Consider the following 17,911-nt stretch of genomic DNA (forward strand, 5'->3'; position numbering starts at 1 on the left):
GTGCCAGGTTTTGTGCTAGGTACCAGAGGTGAACATGACAGTCTCTGCCCTCAGGGAACAAGAAGACCCTGCAAGTATGGGCAATTCATGATTGAAAAACAAGGAAATGGATAACTGGAAGTGACTTTGGAAGAGAAATATAAGCAGGAATGTTCCCTCAGGAATAATTCCTGGTACAGGGCATATTTAACATTCTTACACACGAGCAATAAGAGACACACACAATAAAATAATCTGGTTTGCATACAGCTTCAACATCTTTCCAAGCAGTGAAGTGCAAGTTGATGGAGATGTACTTAAAAAGAGCCAGCAAACTGTCCCAAAGGGCTGAACAGGGCAATGTGCACTGCGGTGTTGGCAAGCGCCAGTGAATGCATTTAGAGAAATGTAATCTAGTCTATTTATAGGATGATCGGATCTGAGCTATCAGGGAGTTACTTCAACAAATACTTGTGATTCTACCGTTTGGAAGAAGGCATGTGCTGGACACTGCAGGTTATATGAAAATGATGGAGACATAGATCCTACTCTCAAATACTCTGAGAAATATTGAAAGAGTTCAGTGAAGAAGGTGGAATTTAAGATGAATCTTAAATTATGGGTGGCATTTGGGTGGGTGGATACTTGTGAGGGAAGAAGAGAAAATTCTAAGTAGATGAAAGAGCATAAAGCACCCAGGCAAGAAAATTTAGAGTATTGTCCTGGAATGGTGAAAGTTCCAGTGTGGCTGATGGGTAGAGGACATGGAAGAGAGGGAAGGGCTTGAAAGATACAATAAGAATCACCTGTCGTGGGAGCCTGCACTTGATTGGCTGGGCAGTGGGAGGGAGAGTTAATGGCAGGATTTAAATATTTTTGAATGATAATTTAGTAAGTTGAGTCTGGCAGCAATGTGTGGGATAGGGTGGGAAGACACACAGATCAGTTAGGAGGCCATTTTAACAGTCCTGGTAAGAGGAAAAGAGGTCCAGACCAGGGGTGTGAAGAAAAGGAAAGAGAATACAGATACCAGAGACATCTTGGGAGCAAATGCTACAGCAGTGTTTCTTAAAGTGTGGTCCAGAGCCAATCTGAATGGAAATCATCTAGAGAGACTCCTGTGCATCATCCTAGACCTACTGAATTAGAATCTCTGGGTGGGGAGTCTGGGGAATCTACATTTTCAACAAGTCACCCCGGTAACTTTTATGTAGGTGGGAATCACCATTCTAGAGACATGGCACCTAATTCAATGTAAAGAGAGAAAGAAGTTCTCAAAGATGACTCTAAGGATTGGCTGGGCAGTGGAGGGGAGGGGTAATAGCAGGTTGAGTGTGAAAGAATGGTTGTGTCATTAACAGACCTAGAGAAGCCAGAGAGAGAGGAAAGTTTGGATGGGACTATGATGTCTTCAGTATGGATCCTGTTGAGTTGGGACATACACATGGCAATGTCTCCTGTGGGGTTTGAAGTTGGTGGGGAGATTTGTAAAACATATTGCAGAGAGGTAATAGTTAATGTCATGGGAACGAATGATGTTCGTTAGATTTTAAAAAGTAAAACATGTGGAAGATGGCAAGAGGGAGAAGAAGTGGATGCTAGAGTATAAATGAGGTTCTGCAATGAAGGCAGCCCCAGAATAGCTTCCAAACCCGAGTGGTGGGACTGACTTCCTGCAACATGGCCTACCAGGTTATACCAAGCTTTGGGCTGAAATTAGGTTGGGTGAAGTTAGATATCTATAATTCTACCTGCAGAGATGTAGACATGTGGGGATAGGTGGGAAGTGAAGTGGGCTAGAAACCCCCCCTGTTGCTCAAGGAATTCCTCCTCTTAGTTCACCAAAGCTGGGTATTTCTTATAAGCAGCAATTAACCCTTCATCTCTAAAACAGAGTCCAATGAGAGTGGGACTCACTAACTGATAATTGGAAGGAAAGGGGAGGAAGCAAAGGGAGAATTGGGCTGAACTGTCTTCTCCCCAAAATTCGTATGTTGGAGTCCAAACCCCTAGTACCTCAGAATATAACTGTATTTGGAGATAGGGTCTTTACAGAAGTGATTAAGTTAAAATGAGGTCATTTGGGTGGGCTCTGATCAGCATGATGTGTCCTTATAAGATGAGGAAATTTGAACACAGAGACGTAGAGAGGGAAGACTATGTGAAGACACAGGGGAAGATAGCCAACTGCAAGCCAGTCACGAGGCCTCAGAAGAAACCCAGCTGCTGAAACCTTGATCTCAGACATCTTGCCTCCACAACTGTGAGAAAATAAATCTTTATTGTTTAAGCCACCCAGTCTGTGGTACTTTGTAAAGGCAGCCCTAGCAAACTAATACAGAGGGGAAGGGCGAATGGGGGTGAAAAGAAAGAGAAGAAAAAAAGAAGGTAAGAAAGACAAGAAGGAAGAGGAAGTGAGCAGCAGGAGAGAGTAAGTACTTCCCTCTCTCCCAGGAGGATGATGGAGACAGGGCAGGGGCAAGAGAGTCTAGTTCAGGACCTTGGAGATGGCCTGTTTTGCAGGTTTACACAATGTCACAGAACACAGGAAACGACAGAGATCCAGGAAGAAAAGAGGGTAATCTAAAAAAAAAAAAAAAAAGTTCTGATGAACCTAGGGGCAGGACAGGAATAAAGACACAGACATAGAGAATGGACTTGAGGACACAGGGAGGGGGAAGGGTAAGCTGGGACGAAGTGAGAGAGTGGCATGGACATATATATACTACCAAATGTAAAATAGATAGCATGGACATATATACACTACCAAATGTAAAATAGCTAGTGGGAAGTAGTTGCATAGCACAGGGAGATCAGCTCGGTGCTTTGTGTCCACCTAGAGGGGTGGGATAGGGAGGGTGGGAGGGAGACGCAAGAGGGAAGAGATATGGGATGTATGTATATGTATAGCTGATTCACTTTGTTACACTGCAGAAACTAACACACCATTGTAAAGCAATTATACTCCAATAAAGATGTTAAAAAAATAAAAGAAAAGAGGGAAGTCAACTGTTCCAGGCTTTGGGACGTTGAGGAGAAAAGGATTGTATTTAGCCATGGATGATTTATAATAGTAAAAATGGAAACAATCTAAATATCTGACAACAGAGGAATTATAAACATGTATTGGATAATTATGCCACATGAAAAATCATCTACACTCAAAGAGTTTAAAAAGACATGGAGGGCTTCCCTGGTGGCGCAGTGGTTGAGAGTCTGCCTGCCAATGCAGGGGACACGGGTTCGTGCCCCGGTCCAGGAGGATCCCACATGCCGCGGAGCAGCTAGGCCCGTGAGCCAGGCCACTGAGCCTGCGCGTCTGGAGCCTGTGCTCCGCAACAGGAGAGGCCACAACAGTGAGAGGCCCGCGAACCGCAAAAAAACAAAAAACCCCAAAAAACCCCACAAAGACCTGGAAAAAGGCACAAAATATGATGTTTAAATAAATTAAGAAAAGCAGAATGTAAAACTGTATTAGGGAATGACTGTACTTACAGTAAATATATATGTAACTACCTTTTTAAAAATTAAAGTATAGTTGATTTACAATGTTGTGTTAGTTTCTGGTGTACAGCAAAGTGATTCAGTTATACACATATATGTATATATATTCTTTTTCATATTCTTTTCCATTATGGTTTATTACAGGATATTAAGTATAGTTCCCTGTGCTACACAGTAAGACCTTATTGATTATGTATTTTATATATAGTAGTTTGTATCTGCTAATCCCAAACTCCCAATTTATCCCTCTTCCCCCTTTCCCTTTTGGTAACCATAAATTTGTTTTCTGTCTGTGAGTTTGTTTCTGTTTTGTAAATAAATTCATTTTTATCATATATTAGATTCCACATATAAGTAGTATGATAATCTCTACTTAGTGAAGTCAGATAGAGAAAGACAGACATAAACAGCATTAATATAAGAGCATGCACAGCCTCTTCCCCTTCCCTTCCCTGCTCCCTATGGAAAATTCTGCTTTGCTCATTCCCACTCCCTCAGTCCTTTGAACTCCAGTCTCACCATGTAGATCAATGTTGTGTGTGTGTGTGTGTGTGTGTGTGTCCTGGGAAAATGGGATGAGGAACTACACTGTGTCATTTTCTAGAGGCAGAAGGTAGGGGCAGGCAGAGGCAAGCCATGAACAAGTGGTCCAGGCCTGAGGAGCTTGGGGAAGACTAGGTGTGAGAGGGTTGGAGTCTAGGAAAAATTGGGGGATGGGGATTTTGAAAAGTGTTGCTGTGGGTCATAGCCTGGATGCTCCTTAATGTTTTCAGGGGAAGCAAATGAAGATTGGGATTATTTTCAATTACTTTTGGTCTCTGGCTACATGAGACCCCAGACCTTATTTATTTACATATATGTGCAAAGAAAAGGACTGGAAAGAAAGAAACCAAAACACTAGAAGTGGTTAACTCTGCATTGGTGGGATTATTAAGCATTGACACTTTTATGTAAGTTTTGAATAAAAACATGTATTAATGGTAAGGGGTGCATTATTGTTGTTTAAAGAAGGTATACATACTTTCAGTAGAGTGATCTGGGCAGGTTGAATTGCAAAGGGTTAGGAGTGAATAGGGGTGATAAAGTGGGCTTAGATTACTTTCTCAAGAAGTTGCTATGAATAGGAGAGACTTGGGCAAAAGCTTAAAGAGGTGGGAAATCCAAGACATTTTTGGAGGGAGGGGGCTTTTAGAATAGTGAGATCTAAAGAGTTTGACAAATAAGGCATCAAACACCCACTAACAATGTATTGTTTTGAAACATTTTTGATAATTTGTATGTCCTGGAGGCAGAGGGAATTTTATGATATAATCTTTAATTAGCTTTGAGGTGTTTCTCACTTGGTCCAAATGATATTGATTGAGAACTAAAAGGTAATTTCCTCAGCTGCGGCTTAACTGAGTCAAGAGTCTGACTTTCCAACAATTAAGACATTAGGGCTGTAGTGATAACAAAGATAAACTTTAAAGGACTCTGACGTTTAAAAGAGGAATGCTGATTCAGGAATGCTAATTGAAATCTGTAAACTCACAGTTAAATTAGATGCAGATTTGTTTGTTAAATTCTGGGATTCCAGAAGTTAGAGGAAGGTGCATGATGAACAAAATTAGGTATATTTCTTATGTGAGATATTAATGGATTGAACTTGTTATGTCCACAGCTGAATATAAATACACTCAAAACCAGTTTGCATTAATTCTTAGATGATTAATTAAATATACCCTAAAAGAAAATGAAGGTTTGGGGGCATAGTTTCCCCTGGGAGGGTATCAAAGAACACGGTGATGGTAGCATATCCCATAATGCTCCCTTGGAGGTAATATTAAGTAATTCTCATGTTCTCAAATTCCCAGAGATGACTAACGTGGGAGTTGGTGAAGCTGATGAAGCATTGGATTTGGTCTGTGATAGGTGAAAACATACCTACTATACAGGTTTCAGCTGAGAAGAACTGTCAGATGTGTATCTAAATATAATTTTCTCAGACTTTTTCTTTGAGTATGGAGTACATATTTGGAAGAGGTTACAAGGAGATGGGGGGGAAGTGATGAATGCAGATTGCTATGGTTAATTAATGAAGCATAAAATTGGAAAGAGATATTAACTTGTCAAGAAGGTGTAAATGAAAAGACAAAAGGATAGATTTTGCAAGAACAGCCAGGGTGTGTATCAGGACAAGGGAAGCAGGATGGCAGGTGTAGGTTACAGAGTGGGAGGAGGATAAACCTCTACCTTGATGGAGCTGGTGTCCAAAGAGGCATGATCGAGTTCTGGGGCACATCTGTCCCAACATGTGTGAGCACAACATTGAAAATGAGCAGGGGAAATACTGGAGAAGAAATATATTTGGGGGCCACTATGTAGAAAGCATCTGAAAGATTCAAAACAGGAGGAAGGTTAACAAGTTCAAGGGAAAATGCAAAGCAAGGAAATGGGGAAGGGGAGAAGGAAACAAATGTGTATCAAGGTTCTACTAGAAAGCAAGCGGAAACTTCTGATGCAGCTATTTTGTTGCCTCTATATTAACTCAGGCTTTTAAATGCAGTTTCCTCAAACTTCTCTCTCAAAATGTATGTTAACTACTTATGAAATAATGAATTAACATGCACAACTGATGTACTTGACTCTCACATATGGGCAAGATTTCCATTTTCTACTTTGTTCATTTCTATAACATTTAAGTTTTTATAAGTATACATTACTTTTATAATAAGACAAAACCAGAAAAATTCTATCAGAATGAGGTTAGCTTCCATGGATAAGCCACTTGTACCCCCAAATAATCATTGTGAAGTGTTGTATTCATGTTTTAAAAAATGTATTGATAGTAGTCATAGCAATAATAATATTATATAATAAAAGGATATTACTGAGCATATTACATATTACACATCACACTCACATTTTCCTTAAAGGTTAGGTTTAAAACCTCACCTCCCCACCCCAAACAAAATGATATAGGTGTGGCTCCACTGTTGCCAACAGAACCACGCACAAATCTATGACGATGTATAAAGAGATTTAGATAACTGTGTGGGTGATATGAGCAGGCAGAGGCATTGGAACTCCCCTCTCCACCCTATACACCACTGGTCGATAGCTACCTTAAGGGCTCCACGACTTGAATTCCCAAACATCTGCCTACAGATTTTGCCTATAATCTCTCTTTTAGTCAATGCTCAATTGTTCTCAAATTTAGTGTGCATAAGAATTACCATACCAAGAAGCACACACAAAGCCATGTATCCTATACTTTATGGGTGATTTAAGGAATTTTTCAGAGATAATTTTGTTTGTACTTAATTTTTGTCTTACTTGCTGACTTTACAGCCACGCTGTTCCTTTGTATAATATGAGATTTGGCTCTACTTGAGAGAACTGTCAGAAACTTAATTGGGGATTCTCTTTGCCTCCTGAAGAAAAGAATTAGAAAACTTACTGTGGTTCAAATACCTTCTCAACCTTCCAAAGCTAGTATATAATAAACGTTTAATTTTTAGCCTGACCAAGAATCCTATAGAGGTATAGGCAACCATCCTTTATTTTTTCTAATGAAAGATGGAGTCCTATTATTAAGCAGTCAGGTCTATTTATCAATCTAAAACAAACAAGTATGACCATTGTAACTCTAAGAGACAAATTGGAGAATTTGAGATGTAACCCATTGAGGAGTCAAGCAGATTCTCAAAGAATGAACAGTGACTTTGGACAGAATGATTTATGGCCGTTTGTGAGATGAGTGGGGAAGTAAATGGTTAAATGAGTGTGTCTGCCAGATAGGTTCCTAACCCCAGAGTGTGGGAGAGAAGGATGTATGGGATTGGATTAGGATCCCAGGTGAGACTCAGACAGATAAAGATGGGGTCCACAGGTTGGCTGTGCAAACTGTGTCCAGCACAGGGCCCTGATCTGCTGAAGGGGAAAGGGGCAGTGTCTCAGCAGGGGACTGTGCCTGCAGGGTTGGGGGTTGGGCTGCCTTTTCCCATAGGCTCAAAGGCAATATATAGGCCAGTGGTAGACCAGGGAGGATGTCTGCTTCATGCACTAAACTTCACACAAGTTTAAGGGTCAGTTATTTAAACAGGATGTCTTGGCTTCAAAATGACTGTGAGATGGGTGATACTGTATGTTGCTAACTCACATATTTTTCCACTCTTAAGGCTTCTCCTCCTGTCCCTGTTGGAGAGGGGTGAGTAGCACTCAAGCAGATACTTGGTTCTCTGAGATTTCCATAATTAGGGAAAAGATGGAGCAGGGCAGGAAAACAAAAGTGACTCTAAATTATTCTGTCTGGTTCTACAAAAAGTCTAAGCATTTGAGGGAAGGGGATTAGCAGGTATATAGACCAAACATCTTGGCAAACCAAGAGGAAACAGAAGATTTCCTTGGGCTGTGGGAAGGAGTTGTGGAAGGGGAGGAGAGTGGAGGGAAGGGGAGGGAGAGAGACTGATCAATTTGTGTGAACTCTGAATGCAGAGGGGACCCTTGAGCCCATGTCTTAGCAACTCCCAGAAGGAAGAAATGGTTGTGTGGCATGTCTGGGACAACAGGACTAGAAATATCTTGTAGATGATTCCATGCCCAGGCCTGACACGATAGCAGCAGAACAATGGGCATCTCAATACTACCAAGTGAAAGAGGACCAAGCAGCATGGCCCAACCCCCAGTCCTACTTTGGCATTGTTTAAAACAAGATATTCTCAGGGAAGACTGAGACGAAGTTGTTTTCTGCCAATTTGGCAGATGGAGACCTCAGAATTTAAAAAAATATAAAATGAAAAAAAAATTACCTGAATATAAATTCTGAGATTTACATGTACTATCACTACCCTTAAGTGAATATATCAAAATGGCTGTATCAGAGTCATGGTTCTTGCCTACTGTGTTCCAGGCACTGGGCGAAGTATGGTCACCACCTGCTCTGTCAAGTAAACTTCACAAAACAGCACTGCATGGCAGATGTCATGATTATCCCAGTTTACAGGTGAAACACTGTAGCTCAAAGACACAGCGACAAGTAGAGGGCCAGGGATGCAAACCCAGGTCTGTTTTCCTTCCTGCATTATGCTCTAGTTATCAGTGACATGTACCTAAACTCAGGGACAAAGGGAATACACTGGGGTGCTCAAAAGGTAAAGAAAAAAAAAAGGAGCTCAGTCCATTATAGCAATGGGTCTGTCTTGTTACTGAAAGTAGAGTACATAAATAATACTGATATGCAGAGGGAAAGCCTGTCACTAGATCAAAAGAAGGAAACTCTTAGGCAAGGAATGGAAGTTCCTAGGTGACACTAGACTTACAGAAACCAGGTCAGACAACAAGCCTCTCTTCTCCATATCAGAGGCCTCTTTTCAGAGGCATAAGTATTGAATGTGTTTTCAATATGCTGTGGTGAGTTTCGATTAAAACAAACCAACCAACCTACGGATGTGTAGATGTATTTTCACGAGCCTATATAATTTCCATTCATTCAACTCACTGGAGCACTCCTAAAGCCATTAGGCTAGAAAAACGAAAGCTTATACACACACACACACACACACACACACACACGCACACACACACACATGTGCACAGGCACGGTCAATCAATTCCAAAATTCCTACCCAAGTTTAAGCAAAAGAACAGATATACTTTAGCATTTATTTTAAAAATCTGTCTAATTCCTCAAAGACCCAGGTTAGACTTAAATGTTTATATTTAAGGCTTTGGATACGTGCTATTCTCCTGTGAATACAGGACCAGGTTACCTGGTTAGGGTCAGGATCAACTTCATCCCAGTTGTGAGTGACATGGCCTTGGTCAATGGATTCAAAAGGCTTGTGAGAAACCGAAGGTAGAATCCTATATAGCCAGCTGGGGGGAAACAAGGACACATAAGCCTTAGGGTGATGTTATGAGTGACGCACAGACTGGCTCAGGAAATACCATTAGGAAGACGCTCAAGTCAACAATGATCTGTGGGCTTTAATGTGAGAAGCAATGACACAGCATCATTTCTTAATAGCCACTGCTGCCCATAGCCCTGGCCTCTTCTCACCTTTCCACACGATCCATCACTCTTCAAATTGAGCCTCTAGCCCTTGGTTATTTCCATACTGACAAAAAAAGAATTGCCTTTCCCAATGACAACTATAAAGGAAGGGAAAGTACCTTGAGGGATATCTGTGCAGGCAAATCCACAGAAAAACATTAGCTTATGTACATATTGGATACTAATCCTTGCTCTGGCTCTGGAAAGTGAGGACAAGGAGTCCTACACAGATTGAGACAATATGGGTGGTTTCTTTGTCATTTTTGAAATATAAATCAATTTTCTTCTTTAAAATTATAGAAGTAATTCATGCCAGTGATAAAAATAATTCAAGTAATTAAAAAAGTCTCAAAAGGTAGACTTAGATGGCTTTCTCCTCCAGTTTCTTCAGAGCCAATCCTCAGAGACATCAGAACTTAACAATTTTCTTGTACATTCTCTAAGATATTTCCAATGCCTAATAAGAAAAATTGCCAAATTGTTGTACCACTTTATTCTCACAACACTAATGTGTGAGAGTGCCTGATCACCCACATCTTTACAAATAGGGGGTATTATTACTAATTTTGGCCTTGTAGGTAAAAAATACTATCTCATTTTTATTTTGTATTACCATTATTATGAGTAAGGTTGAGAATCTGTATGTTTATTGGCCCCTTGGAATTTTTCTATAAATTACTTGCCCAAGTCCTTTACCATTTTTCTATTGGGTTGTTTTTTTTTTTTTTTTTGCAGTACGCGGGCCTCTCACTGTTGTGGTCTCCCCCGTTGTGGAGCACAGGCTCCGGACGCGCAGGCTCAGCGGCCATGGCTCACGGGCCCAGCCGCTCTGCGGCATGTGGGATCTTCCCAGACCGGGGCACGAACCTGCATCCCCTGCATCGGCAGGCGGACTCTCAACCACTGTGCCACCAGGGAAGCCCTCGGTTGTCTTTTTGATGTCAATTTGTAAGATGTTTAGGAAATTAACATATCTAAAATTATAAGAGCATCCATCTTTACTTTCTTATAGTACATTTCTGGCTTTGTTTCAGGAAGAGAAGACTCTGATGAAGGAACCCTGAAGGACACCAGGAGGAGAACCATCCAGAAGAGGGACCCAAGTCCTTTCAGAGGCTGTTACCTTGACAGGGTACAGCAGGAAGAGGAACACCACTTGGGGCAATGGAAGACCAGACCTGCTTGAACAAGCTCTAGCCCTTTAAGCCCCAGGACAGTCTACTTCAGGGGGTGGAACTGACCTGGCCCTACACTGAGCCATTTGGGAGATTAAAGGGCTAGCTAGACTTGTTCAGTTTTCTTTTGATTCCTCTAGCTCTAGGTGAAGTAATCTCAGACATTGGACTTCGGGTCATGAATTAACTAGGCCATATAGGTTCTATATGGAATTGAGAACATGTGTGTGTGTATTTTAGAACCGGCTGTGTGATCCTGGGCAAGTTACAAGACTTTCTTGTTTGTTTTTTTTTTTTGGTCACCCTGCCTGGCTTGTGAGATCTTAGTTCCCTGACCAGGGACCAAACCCAGGCTCTCAGTAGTGAAAGCTCAGAGTCCTAACCACTGGACCGCCAGGGAATTCCCAAAACTTTCTTGATCCTATGTTCTTCATCCTTATCTCCTAGGATTGTTGTGAGGATTCAGAGTTTATGTACCTAGAATGCCTGGCACACAGTAGGTGCTCAATTACTAGATGTGTGTTGAATTGTCTATCTGTCTATCCCTAATCATCTGGGTTTTTATGATGGTCCAGATTTCCTACATTCTCTGTGCTGGCTCTCACCTTCTCAGGACCTAAGGGATCAGCTAACTAATCAGATAAAAATCAACCCCTGATAGATATACTCTCTGATAGTTTGTGGGTGGGAGGTGGGGAGTTCCTGAACTCTGTGGCTTAAATGAGTAGTGACTAAATGTAGGAATTTCAGGCTTTCTCATCTATGGATGGGGCTGGTTCCATCTTCCCACTGGGGATTTTGAGCATTTTCACAAAATTCTTGTGGATACCTTTGAAGAGTTCTAAACAGATGGGTGAACCATGCCTAGTGTCCCTTGTTTTTTGGCTGAGTTTATAAAACTCCCCAGGCAGCACTACACTGCCCTGGACAGAGATTTAATTCTGATTCAGGGAATGGTGCCAGCATCTTAATGAAATGCCAACAGCTCCTTTTCAGCCTCCTGGAACAGAGCTCTGCTCCTGCTGACTGAAGATATTGTTGAATAATGGGGGCAGGCAGCAGAATCCAGAGTCCAGGTGTCCAGTTAGTGAATGGGTCATAAAGTCAAGAACATAGTCATGGAGGCCAGGCTGTCATAAATTAGAATTGACAGGAATTGTCTGTGTGCTTACCTTACCTTGGCTATCTGGGCTTGCAGAGAGAGAGAGAGATGATTAAATAGTGATAGAATTAATCTTGATTTGACAAGTATGGGAAACTATCTCTTCCCCCTCCATGTACAGATCTATCGAGAGGGAAGCAATATTGATATTGACATGGTAGCATAGCACCTGCCACTCAGTTTTCCGACAGCCTTCTAGGGATACACTGTATTGGAAGGAGACACTCTGCTACTGTGGCAATAATGATGATGATAAAAATTAATGTTAATTGAGCACTCACCATGTACCCGGCAATGTGCTAAGCACCTTACATATGTTCTTTCCCTTAATCCTCATCACAGCTATGAGATAAGTACTATTATTATCTCTTTTACAAATGAGAAACCAGAAGGCTCTTGGAGGGTACATGACCTGCCCAAGGTCACATAGCTGGAAAGAGAAGGAACCAGGATTTAAACTCAGGAGGCCTGCCTCCAGAGTGGGCACGATTAACCCCTAAGGGAAACAACCTATCATTTGTGTAGTCCATGGTGCTTTTGTTCTCACTATCTCATTTACTTCTCAGGAGGACTCGCTGGAGACAAACCCAATCACCTTCCACTAAGCAGTACAAGACTGCCTGCCCTCCTCCCCCTAACTCCAATATAAGCAGCAGCCCTCTACACAGGTGTTCTATTCTGAAATTCCCATAATTAGACCCTGCTTGTTTAAGTCACAACACTCAACTGCTTCCCTAAACCACAACAGGTACTGCAACCAACCTGCCCCATAGGAGTTAACCAAGAGACTGAGTTCATTGACCTGGCTTGTAGGATTAGAGCAAACATGGATCATGACATGTTGTGCTAATGAATGTGCTGGTTTCCAGCAAAGACAAAATCCGAGGAGAAAAATCCTTATTAATTCAAACCACCAGGGGCCATAATACATGACCTTTCATCTAACCCAAGCTTGGATTATCCAACGTTTTCATCCAAAGAACATAATACTTCTAGTCAGCTGAGGAAGATATTGCACTGAATCTTCTATAATTTTGAGTTAATCATTATAAAAAAAACTCCCAAGTAAATCAAAATTCGGAACTCAACTGCACAATCCCAGGGGAAGGCCAGACTGTGAGGAAGACTTTCTTCTGAGTACAAGCAACAAATTATAAATGGAACTAGACATGTCTGTTTTCTAGGCTCTGTGCAGCTGCTCTCTCCCCTTCTTCTATCAGTCACTTGATTCTAGCTGGAGATGAGGTTCATCCTCCCCTCACTATGACCCAGAGCACAGCCTGTAAGAAGCAGGATCTTGGGCAACCCTGGGAGGCTGTGGCCCAGGTATAGGAGGCAGCACTAAATACTAGTCATAGCTCCCATAGACGGCAGGTCAGAATTAACCTAATCCTTTTACCTTCTTTTATTGCTGCTCCGTGGACAAGTGAAAGCTGATCCTGAGAGCTGCTCAGCATACAGATTGTAAGGGCAAACTTGAGGATTATTCTAAAACAAAGGAGGCAATAAATGACATCACTCCATCAGAAAAGCATTCCATCTTCCCATCAAACAACTCAGTGGGTGAATTCTGTCTTGGATGGCGATGCTCTGAGCCACTCACTGCACATGACCATCTCCAACCCATACGTCCTTCTTGTAATAATGTTTTAGGTGACTTTCCTCCTTGATTAGAAAAGTAGTACATGCTTATTGTAGAAAATTTATAAACTATAACCCATTATCTCACCATCCAGAAATAACCCAATGTTGACATATGAGTATATTTCCTTCCATTCTTATCCTCCAAAATGGCAACGCTATGATATGTGTAGTCCTGTTAATAATTAGCACTTAAAAAAAAGAGGAAACACTATATCTTGAGCATTTTTTCATGCCATGAAATGTTCTTAAAAATTTTTGACAAAATTTTTGTTTGCCATATTTTTGCTATTTTAACCAACACTAGTATGAACATCTTTGTGCACACATTTTTTTTTTTTTTTTAACAAGGACTGATTATTTTCTCATCATTGCCATATCTTATGCTGTTCAAGGGAACTTTAAGGAAGTCCCTTAACCCCGGACCTAGGGGATCTTCTTGAAAGCCTTAAATTTAATGTTACTTTTTTGGGACTAAGTGCTTTGCCATAGGTAACCATTATCCAACTTTAACTTTGTATTGTCATTGTTCTGCATCCCAATTGTCTTAATGATTTGTGAAACTCCTAGACAGTTCACAGGCTAATTTTCAAGACGGTGGGTAGAAGCACTTGGCCTGAAAGCTGGTCATTCATTCCTATAATTCAGAGTTCTCCAAGCTGATATTCTATTCACTCATACCTGTCCTTCTGGCAGGGCACCTGGGCAGCGAGGATCCTCTGAGGCACACTCATTACCGAATCCAGAAATGTACTGCATGTGACAAAGACACAAAGGCCACCATTAATGGGATTTAAAGAGTATTTTGCTATTTTGACTGTCTATGAAGGTAAGAATTTCTTTATGACATATGTTTGTGGATCACATTCTATACATAACATCTTTGCTATGTCTTGGCATGTGAACCATTTAGGAAAGATAATTTCTCTGTGTGAATTTTAAAGACCACCAATTAATTGGGAGAAGAGTGCTGGATATTACATGGACTTTCCATCCTTAGCTGTACTTAGTTGATTTATGGGCTTATTCTTAATTATCCCACTCCAAGAACAGGTTCTTTAATTCTGGACCCATCAGGGAGTTCCTGAGAGGGGAGATGGCTCAGGCATCACCTCAACTCCAGGTTAGTAAGATCTGGCTGGCCTGGCTTGCAACCTCCCTGAGGTTGGAGCTCCACTTCCCCTTCATATGATGAAACAAGTAGCTGTAAAGAGTGTGTGGATCCAATCTGACAGCAAAATCCTTGAGAAAAAGCCCTCCAACCAGCCTCGCTGCAGGCAAAAACCTATATCATCTGGCTCATCTATGGAGCACTTGTAAATATATTTGCATCTATGTGGATATAGGAAAACAAGTTTTGAAGATATGCGTGGCTTTCAGGAGAATAGCCAGATCTGTCCTCAGTGGCACAATGGAGTTCATTCTGATTGTCATCAATTTACTTTTCATCCAGAGGAAAAAAAGGGAGTTTCTCAATAAAGTGTGCAGAGCCTCTAAAACTTATTTTGACAACACTTAAACACACCTGTGAGTTCTTGTTCACTGTCTGGCTTCTCTGCTAGTTTATAAGCTCCATGAAGGCTGGAACTATGGCATCTTGTTTACCTCTATATGCCTTGTGCCTGGCTTATAGAAGGTACTCAGTAGATATCTACTGTTTGATTTAGTTTTTCCCTTACAGCCTGTTCTATTCTATTTATTTATTTATTTATTTTTGGCTGGGTTGGGTCTTCATTGCTGTGCATGGGCTTTCTCTAGTTGTGGAGAGTTGGGGCTACCCTTAGTTGTGGTGCACGGGCTTCTCGTTGCAGTGGCCTCTCGCTGTGGAGCACGGGCTCTAGAGCTCAGGCTCAGTAGCTGTGGCGCACGGGCTTAGTTGCTCCGCAGCATGTGGGATCTTCCCTGACCAGGGCTCGAACCCCTGTCCCATGCATTGGTAGGCAGATTCTTAACCACTGCGCCACCAGAGAAGTCCCCCTTAGAGCCTATTCTAACACGAGTGGATGTATCCTGATCTAAGTACAGTTAGAACCCCCTTTTCTCTAACTTAAACATCAAAAAAAAGGCCATTTTCTTCCCATAGTTGTTCCTCATAAATGTATCAATACTTAATTTTAGCCCACGATAATGAAAGTGCAGCGTCACTCAGTGAGTGAAATGCCACCATCTGAGTACATGTCTTTAAGAGATATAAGAAGGAAGTAAGTGGGTGGAGGATAAACCCTCCAGAATTCTCAGCAGCTTGGAGCAGGATGAGATTGATGTAACACACCTGGATGTGGGAGCAATGATCAGGGCAACAGCTGCCCATATTTGGAAGGAATATCAAATGTGAAATGTTATGACCTAGAAAGCAATGGAAGTGAAATTATTCTTTTTTGCCTCCAGACACAATATTTTTTTATATTTGAAAATCTATCAGCACTAAAAAGAGTGTGTTATATTACACAGAGATTGGTTAACAAGCAGCATGCAATTTGGAATGATATCCTTGGGGAAAGGGCAGAGACCATCCAGCATTCTGACTCTCCACTGAATACAATTTTCTTCTCTCTAATGAACCTCATGCTCACTATCAAGAGGATTGAATCTGAGCTGCTGAGAAATGGTATTGACCTGAAATTATCTTCAGTTCTGTGGAATGGAATTGCAGACCAATCTTGCCTGAAGCCACTGGGTATCTCAGTGGCTTCACTTTGTTCAACTGCAGCGTTGTTTCCCTCTGCAAAGGGAGGCAAGAAGGTCTGAGGCTGAGTTTTCTAGCAGGAGTGGGTGGGTTTACTCATTAACCTTCTCCATTCTTTGCAACTGCTGGCCTCAGAACAGAGTCCAGGGTTATTTGTACGTTGGGAACAAAGGAAAAGAGACTTACTATATGTAATTTTAAAGCATATGCTTCAGACTGCTTTAAAAAGTAGAAAAGAAAGTAGAAAGAACAGCTGGTGCTTTGGAAGGGAGCCATCCAGCTCAGAGAGAGGTGTGAGTTCTGAATCAGTTTCTCAATCTTAGCTGAGGTGCATTGGCTGAAGAGGGGGATGAAAACTGCTGAGTCATTCTCAAACCAGTTGGTTTTTCTAATCTCCTGAGAGAAAAATTACAGATGAGTTTGTTACAGTTTTAAAATATCATGTGCCTTACTGCTGAAGGTATCAGAATCAAGGAAGCAGTATTCTGCAGCTGCTTTCCCAAGGCTTTGAGATCAAGGACAGAATCTGAACTCTGCTTATATCAGCTGTGAAAATCCAAGCTTTCAACTCCAGCTGGTTCAGTGACTATACAAATATACCTTATGCCGAAAAATTAAAAATAAAAACGTCTGACATTAAGCAAGTGTGTTTGTATGCTTTCTTCAATCCAGATTTCTGAATAATTTGCTCCCACATAGAAACAATTTTGTTTCCTTCCAAGAGAATTATACACATCCTTTCTAAATGAAAGAACAAATTACTGAGGTCCATGTAACTTCAGTACCATCAGTTCTTTGGCAGCTCCCTAGTGTACAGCTTTCTAATCTTCACCTGGTCCCCAGGATATGATTTATTTGTCAGAGTAGTTTTATGAGGTGCTTTCTCCTGACTCTGATTCTGGGTAACACCCTGATGGGACGAGCAGATACTATACCTTACTTCCTTTTCCTGGGCATGAGGGAAAGAGAGAGAAGTCAGGGTAGAGATGGAACTATAGCTACCTTTTTCTCCTGTGCAAAGAGTCCAGTATTTCTAGTTAACCTTGATGGGAACATAGGATATAGATTGTTAGGGGAACTTGAAGATTATTCCAAGTAGGCTAAACTGCGGTAGGCTGAATAATAATGCCCCAAAGATATCTATGTCTTAATCCCTGGAACTTGTGAGTGTTCCCTTATATAGCAAAAGAGACTTTGCAGATGTGATTAAGTTAAGGATCTTGAGATGGGGAGATGTCCTGGATTCTTTGGGTGTGCCCTAAATGTAATCATAAGTATTCGTAAGGGAGGGAGGTAGAGGAAGATTTGATTATAAAAGAGGAAAAGGTGATGTGATGATGGAAGCAGAGATGAGTGATGCACTTTGAAGATGGTGAAAGGGACCATAAGTCAAGAAATGTAGGCAACTTCTAGAAGCTGGAAATGCAGGGAAATGGATTCTCCCCTTGAGTCTTCAAAAGGAACCAGCCAACACCTTGACTTTAAGCCCAGTGAAACTGATTTCAGACTTCTGACCTCCAGAACTGTAAGAAAATACATTTGGTCATTTTAAGCCACTAAATTTGTGGTAATTTGTTACAACAGAAACAGGAAATGAATACAATAATTATGTAGACCAGGGGGTCCCATCTCTGGCTAATTAGAATCACCCCCAAAGCTTGTTAAAAACAGACCCATACCTAGTGAATCAAAATATTTGGTGCTGGGGCCCGAAGTCTGCATGTTAAACA

General features: G+C 41.3%; 1 protein-coding gene across 1 annotated transcript in view; it reads right to left on the reverse strand.

Moving 5' to 3' along the window:
• Positions 1 to 17,911, reverse strand: part of HGD (homogentisate 1,2-dioxygenase) — a 48,148-nt gene that overhangs the window by 25,214 nt on the left and 5,023 nt on the right. Inside the window, exons 2-4 of the mRNA XM_027105927.1 lie at positions 14,177 to 14,248; positions 13,254 to 13,342; positions 9,234 to 9,339 (exon numbers count right to left, since the gene is read on the reverse strand). Coding sequence (XP_026961728.1) covers positions 9,234 to 9,339; positions 13,254 to 13,342; positions 14,177 to 14,248 — 267 coding nt within the window. The remainder of the gene's footprint in view (positions 1 to 9,233; positions 9,340 to 13,253; positions 13,343 to 14,176; positions 14,249 to 17,911) is intronic.

The sequence above is a fragment of the Aethalodelphis obliquidens genome, unplaced genomic scaffold (assembly GCF_003676395.1).
Source record: "Aethalodelphis obliquidens isolate GAN/ISIS:26980383/991018 unplaced genomic scaffold, ASM367639v1 scaffold1, whole genome shotgun sequence".
Taxonomy (NCBI): domain Eukaryota; kingdom Metazoa; phylum Chordata; class Mammalia; order Artiodactyla; family Delphinidae; genus Aethalodelphis; species Aethalodelphis obliquidens.